This window comes from Solanum stenotomum, chromosome 3, assembly GCF_019186545.1.
Source record: "Solanum stenotomum isolate F172 chromosome 3, ASM1918654v1, whole genome shotgun sequence".
NCBI classification, from domain to species: Eukaryota; Viridiplantae; Streptophyta; class Magnoliopsida; order Solanales; family Solanaceae; genus Solanum; species Solanum stenotomum.
Window position 1 is genome coordinate 27,950,926 of NC_064284.1, and position 7,304 is coordinate 27,958,229.

Sequence of the window (7,304 nt, forward strand, 5' to 3'; positions counted from 1 at the left end):
CTACCAGTGTCAATGAGGATATGTAATGCCATTTTAGAATGGTACCCAGTTACTTTCAAAGTCCTAAAACTCAATGACCCATTTAAAACATGCATTGAGATCTCTATGTGCTCCACAGGTTGCCCCAAATCTAACGTATCACTCTGTGATTCTTGCAAGATATTCCCTTAATCCTCTATTGAATCCTGCAACTCATCCCCTTCTTCCACTTCCAACAAATATAATTGTTTAGAAGTTTTACATTTGTGTCGCTGCGTGTATTTTTCAGTGAAAAATAACACAACCCTTTTACCCTTTTTTCATTTATCTCCTCTAAGCTCACAATTCTTCTACTGACTCATTTAGAAAAGCTGGAATTATTGCTACGTGGAGTAGGTAAAAGAGGTTTACCAGTAAAATTCCTTTAGTCCAAGAACTTCCTTGTATTCATCTGAGGTTGATTATGGTCAGGTTGCCTCACCGCTTGTAGGTATGCTTCCTGCATTCTTGCACTCCTATACACATGAGATAATGAAGTAGGATTGGTGATCTTCACAACAATATTCAGCTCATGTTTCAGACCTCCAATAAAACAACTAATAGCATTTTCTTGTGACAAATTCACCCTCGTCAAGTTTCTCTCAAACACTGACTGATAATCCTTTACACTACCAACTTGCTTGATCTTTTTTATTTCCTCCATGGGATCATCAAAATCAGTACCGAATCTTTCAACCAATTCCCTCACATAGTCACCCCAATTGGGTGGTTGTAAGTATGGTCTATATCTCATGAATGACAAATGCCATTGGATGGCTTCCCTTTCCAATTGCAGAGTTGCAACTGTAACTTTCTCGTCATGACCAACATTCTTCATGGAAAAGAATTGATCAATTTTGAACAACCATGACCTAAGATCTTCCCCCCAAAACCTCAGGAACTCCATTCGTGACCACCTATTGAAGTTCGATTGGTGAGATTGGGAATTATTACTTGTGCGAAGACTTTTTTCCCTTTCCCTAGGAACCCCTAAACCATCATTTCCATCAGCAACACCCTCTTGTCCCAATGTAGCAGTACCCCTGTGATTGTCTGCTGAAATTTGATTCCTCAATTCCATCACTGCATGATCTAATTTCTCCAAGGATGAGACCTTACCAGCTAAATTTCCTATCTCTGTTACCAAATTTTGCATCATATCCCATAAATCCCCAATTTCTGCTATAGAATTGTCATTATTTGTTTCCCCAACTCGATTGCAGGATCCTAAAGATTCGAGGATCGAAAGATTGTCCAGGAGAGAACTCGAGGATTCAATCAATGGAGATGAGTAGAAGAAGAGAGAAACATAGAGAAGAAGAGAGAAAGTGATATGTATATTTCATATATTCCCTTTAACTGATGATTATAATCTATTCATGAAGAATACATCTTAACTGACTTATTCTATCTAACAGATTCAGTTACACTAACAGTTTAACTAACTTCCTGATCAACTAACTTGTGAATTCCCTAATTATTGTAACACTTCACTGTAGCAAAAATCCATTCGCTATTGTGAAGGTCCCTAGCGAAGGAGGGCTTTACTATAGCGAAGCCTGGACAGTTTGCCCCACTTTGTTCATTGTTTAATTTCTTGCCAATTCTTGACCCATGGAACCTATTCAAGGATACTATGGTTTCAAATAACTATAGCGATGGGGTATGTCATTACAATTTTCATGTTGTTGTTCAGTATTTTTCTATATCTCTTCCTGTTGGTTCTGTTTTTTTTTTAATCAAGTATACCTTGTCTTTTAAATTATCAAAACTATTTTGAATAATGGGAGTATTCTGTTCCTAAAGAATTTGAGTAATGTCTGAGTATTTTCCTAGATTTTATTGAGGGATTTGTCTGAACTTCTAATATTTTTCCTTCCTCTTGCTTCTTGTCGGTCATCCCCAAACAAATCCATATGTATCTCATTGTGATCTTTAATAGTAACAACTGTTATGCAATCGGTATTTTAAATTAATACTAGTGATAACAAAAAACTTTGCAGAAATAGTAAATTCCAAAGTTTAATTCAAGTAGTGAAGAATAGAAATCAATTAACAGAAATTAATTACTGTAAAACATACCAGAATTTGTAACAATCGTATGAAATAGAAAGGAAAGAAAATCAAACCCACTGAATGCACAGTATCCCCTTAAGTAAATTGTTCCCCTCTAGTATCCGAGGTTTGAATTGGAATATATCCTCTCGGGATAGAACGATTCTATTCACTAGTGTATTGATATCCAAAACAATGGTGTCAGCGAGCAACTTAACGACAATAAAGTACACGAATAACAAATTTGTGCAGAGGAAGAAGTTTAGAAATTTCGTAAGTAAAAAATATGAGGATTCACATGTCACACGACCATTCATGAAAGTTTGCAACCTTTCAAATGGTCATAGTTGTTCCTCAAATTCAAATAAAATGGGAAAGACGTTTTGATTGATCATTTTCCAAAGCCGTAGCTGACCATTAATGAAAGTTTGCAACCTTTCAAACGGTCATAGTTGTTCCTGAAAGTTACAACCTTCAGAACAATCATCTCCAATGGTGGGAATTTCAAATAAAACAGGAAAGATGTTTCGATTGATCATCTTCCGTAGTCATAGCCGTAGCTGAGCAACGACGACGGCACGAGGGGGGTCCCTCTTTCCAACCCTTTTAACAAATAGTAGAAGTGTTTCTCTATTTAAACACTTTAACTTTTATTTCCACCACCAATGAGGGAGAAATGTTTTTTACTAAAGTATAAGAGAACCTTTCAAATTCTTCTTCCCTCTGTTTTCCATTAATTCTTGCTATATACCCAACAATAACTTCATCCCCTTTTACTGCTCTCAGCAACATTTCCCTATTTCTAAGGCTTCAACTTGTTATGTCATTGTAGACTCCTGTAGCTGATCATCACTCTTAATTCTCAAAATTGGCCTTGCTGGATGTTTGAGTTTCACTCATTATGGCATTCTTGGTTTGATTGACTATTAGTCTGATTAGTTTTCTCCTTTCCCACATCAGTGTTATTGTTCTTATTCCTTTTGTTTTCAATATTATTCTGCTTTTCATTATTTCGTTGGTAAGATGAGGTTTGTCAATTCCAAACACGACTCATGTAGGTTTATAGACTCCCTAAGGAGGTTCACTTGGGCCCTATCTGTTGATTCTATAAACAGTGTTGTCTGATCATTGGCCCCAATTGGAACAAAAGGAAGGTCTTATTCTGATTTGAAATTGAGAGTGCACCTAATTTGTACCCATATTTGAAGTCTGATCATTCTATTGTACAAAACCATATTGTTGTCTTCATCATTAATGAAGTTCAACAACACATTAAAATCGTCATACACCTCTATCTTGAGACTTCCTTTTAGCGAAATTTTCTCCAAAAATATGGAGGAAGTTACATGATTAATACTACATAGGAATGTCACTGTTCTTTCTCTTTATTCATTGCTTGAACGTTAATGTATTCGCTTCATAGACATTACTATATCCAGAGGCAAATCTAAGATTTTCCGAACATGGGTGCACCAAGTAAAATGTATTAAAGTGAGAATTGATCCTTAATCCTCAAGGTCAAAAGCTCAACATTTAACCATGTAGACCATTTAGACTTCTTGTAGTACTGGTGCAAGAATATAATATTATACAAAATCTTAAAAAATATACATATGAAATATCTAATTTTACGAAGAGACCACGGGTGCGGGTGACCTATTTTTTGGCTGTAAATTCGCCACTGACTATATCCTTCCTCAAAACTTACAGGAGATGTAGGCTCAAATTAGCAAATTATTTGACCTTATGATATCAGTAAAAAAAAACAACCTTCCAACCAAGTCACTGGAAAATTGTTTTTAGTGTTAGTGTAATACAAGTTAAATCCTATTTGAAATACTTATGACATAGAAACATATATATGTATATCCTGTGGTGTTCCATGTACAAAAATGACCACAGAATAATACTAAATATGCCTTTTGCAATATATAATTAAACTTCTCAAGATTCTTCATCTGCTTCATAGTCTTCAAGATCTTCTTCATCAATAGACATTATTTTAGATACACTTCTCCTACAACTTCTTATTTTAGGAGTCTTGAATCCCAACCTTGACTTCTTGTTTGCATCATGTCCCATTTCATCTTCTTTCATCAAGTCACTAGGCGGTAAGAAACAGTCGGCGGAGAGTCCTTTTATGTTAAAATCAACTTCTTCAATAGTCCAAACTTCTTCCATCCTTGTTCTAGTGTGCCCTTCAGTGTTCTCACCAAACCTGAAGAGAGAAACAGAGGTCCTACCAGCATGTGCAATATTAACACCGTCTATTGTTCGATAATCGAGGATTAATGACTCCATTGTTGTTTCCCAAAAGACATCATTTCCTGGGGCTTTAATTCGCAAAAGATGAGTGTCTTCAAGCTGGAACAAGAGCCCTGTTCTTTGGCTGAAGTAGCCCCATACAGTGTGCCTCATTACCTCTACTTTGCTGCTGCTTCTTGCTTTTAGAGATGAGGGCTCTGCTTCAAGCTTTAGTACGAAACAGTCTTCTTCATTCACTGTCTTCTCTCCAATACAAATCGACGTGGAGAATAAATTAGCAACGGATTTTGGATCAATACCCTGTTTTCATCATTAAGTTGCAGCCAGTTAGTTCATACTAATTGACGAGCCAGAATTTTATTATCAGAGTGAAAAATATGAAAAAGTAAACACAAATAACAAGTCACGACTCAACATCTACTGTATATACTAAAAATAGTATAGTTTTTCACCAAACATTTCCCCTACCTAACTTCACCCCTGAGTTCATACATAAACAAAATACTAAACATGCTTTATTATTTATACTGTGTGAAGGGCCAGGGGATGCAGAGAATGGTACCACACACACTTATTATGTGAAAGACTTTCATCAATATCACTAGGCTGTAAATTTTGATACTAAATAATTATACTTGTTCAATATTATCTTGTTTTTATTTTAGGCGTTTTAATCCAAGAATTTCGCCATCTTTAGAACGTGCTGACTGGTAATAGCTTCAAGGGGAAAAAAAAGTCCACATTTGCTTCTTTCATTGAATATATTTATTGATTCATATTCTTGCCACTAGCAATCATCATTTTATATAAATGTTGACTTTTTGGTTTAGATACCAGATGATAGAGGTTAAGGCTAAGATGTGTGGCACATTTTCATAGTAGATGTTAATTGGAGTATTGATTACATCAATCATTAATTTGGTGGAAGGACAACTCAGGTCCTCATTAGGAATATGGCCCCAAAAAAGAAAAAGAAAAAAGCAAAAGCTGCCATGACAATATATGACAATCAGCTTTATAAGTAGGCCCTCCCTCCACCTCTAAAGTAAAAAAAAATACAAATACCAAAGGAATTTTGATCATATTCATGATGATTTCACACTTTCCAAGTTCAAGTTAAAGCGATTAATTAAACATAGGCCCCACACAAAGTGAAAAAACATGTATGGTTGTCAGTTAGCTATTTGCCAATTATTGTCCCTTCAAAGAGGGCTCCAGTTTGTGGTAAAAAAAATTCACTTTCACTTGATACTTGAAGAATTAAATCATCACTAACAAATGGATTAATTTTTATTTTTGAAAGGAAGTTGGTAATTTTTATTTGAATTTAAGTGACATACATTGATTTTCTAAAGAATGTTTATATTCATGTGTAGTTTAACCTACATTGATTTTTTTATTTTGAAATAATTTAACTTTGTCATTGTTGAAATTTACTTTTAATCACACAAAATACAGTCATGTAGTTGAAACAACAAAAGAAGCAATTTTCAAGTTATGTTACAAATCAATGCAATAGAGATCATAATGTAAGTACCTGTAAAGAGCGACGAAGAGGCCTTGCAGGACCACGAGAAGCATGAGAATGATGCCATGGAGTTTGTCTCCAAGCCACTTTACCATCACTTCCAGCACTTATTTTACAGCCTGAAACTACCAACTCTATGCTCCACAGGTCAGGTCTCTTCTGCCACAACACAAATCCTCCCATTTCTCCACTACCATTTTTCACACTTTTGATCTTCATCATATTCCCCTTGTTTAAACCCATGCCATCTCCTGCACTAAACTCAGACGCCACCATCTTTATCTTTCCCATTGCGTACATACTATCAATCGAATTCAAAACACCTTCTCCCCCTGCTGCCGCTATGTACTGTTGTACTATATATTTCGCCATCGAAGCCTCCTGAATAGGTTTAAAATATACTACTAATTAAGTAAATAAGATTACAAAATTCAACATGTAATTAATTAAATTTCATCATCAATTGAAATGACAATTTTTGTTAATTGTTTAGTCCGTGAACATGAAAATCATAACAACTTACGATGGGGTGATCATTGATCTTAGTATTGATAGAATGTTGATAACGGATAGGATGAGGGATTAAGGGAGCACCAACAACGCCGAGCAAGAGTTGAATTTCAGCATCTCGGCTACCAAATACGGAAGCAGCTGACTTTTCGTCCGTGTGATATTTCATGTTATGCCGTGTCCTGTGTTTAGGAGAAGCAAACATTTCTTCTGGGATGGGAACTTCCAGCACTGTTTCCAGCCCATCTTCTCTATCCAAGTTTGGGCATAGTGTCCTCATTTGGAGAGAAAATAAAAATTAGTTTGATGAATGATTGAAACAATTGTAATTGTAATGGAGACAAATATAATGGGGTTATTTATTTTTATGTTAGTTTTGGGGGTTAGTAAGTGAGAAAGCAACTAGTGGAGTACTAAAAGGAAAGATTCAAAAGCATTTTAGGAAAAGAAAATTAATTTAATTTCAAAGTAAGGGAAGGGGAACCGACAGTGGACGGCCATCACAAGACGTGCTTTACGACGTGATAGCACGTATTTATCTGTCTCTTTTTTGACTGTCTGTCCAAACATTATTAGGGAAAATCAGTGAGTCTTTGTCTTTATCATGTTTCAATTATTAGTAGAGACTAGAGAGGCATAACTGCAGATGAAGGGGGTTAAAATTCACACTTGAAAGTTGAACACATAATATATAGCATCTACTTTTTGAACTTCCTTTTGTCATTACATTGAATTCCCTTTCTTTTAAATGCTAATGAGTTACATCACCTATATTTCTGCAATTAAGAGTATTTGCATTCTGTATGTTGCCTTACTGTTCTAGTTGAAATTTAATACTCTGTTTTACATGCAGGAAACTTCAAAATCCGTTGATTCTACCAAACCTACTCATCGTTAACTTCTAGATATGAATTAAAGACAACCACAT

The 7,304-nt window shown here is 35.4% G+C and overlaps 1 protein-coding gene across 1 annotated transcript; it reads right to left on the bottom strand.

Moving 5' to 3' along the window:
• Nucleotides 1-3,861: 3,861 nt before the first annotated feature.
• LOC125859458 (uncharacterized) lies at nt 3,862-6,700 on the bottom strand. The gene is made up of 3 exons (XM_049539228.1): nt 6,390-6,700; nt 5,876-6,247; nt 3,862-4,638 (listed from the first exon to the last, which is right to left on the bottom strand). The coding sequence occupies exons 1-3, from the start codon at nt 6,654-6,656 to the stop codon at nt 4,018-4,020; spliced, it is 1,260 nt and encodes a 419-aa protein (XP_049395185.1). The 5' UTR covers nt 6,657-6,700; the 3' UTR covers nt 3,862-4,017.
• Between the last annotated feature and the right edge of the window lie 604 nt (nt 6,701-7,304).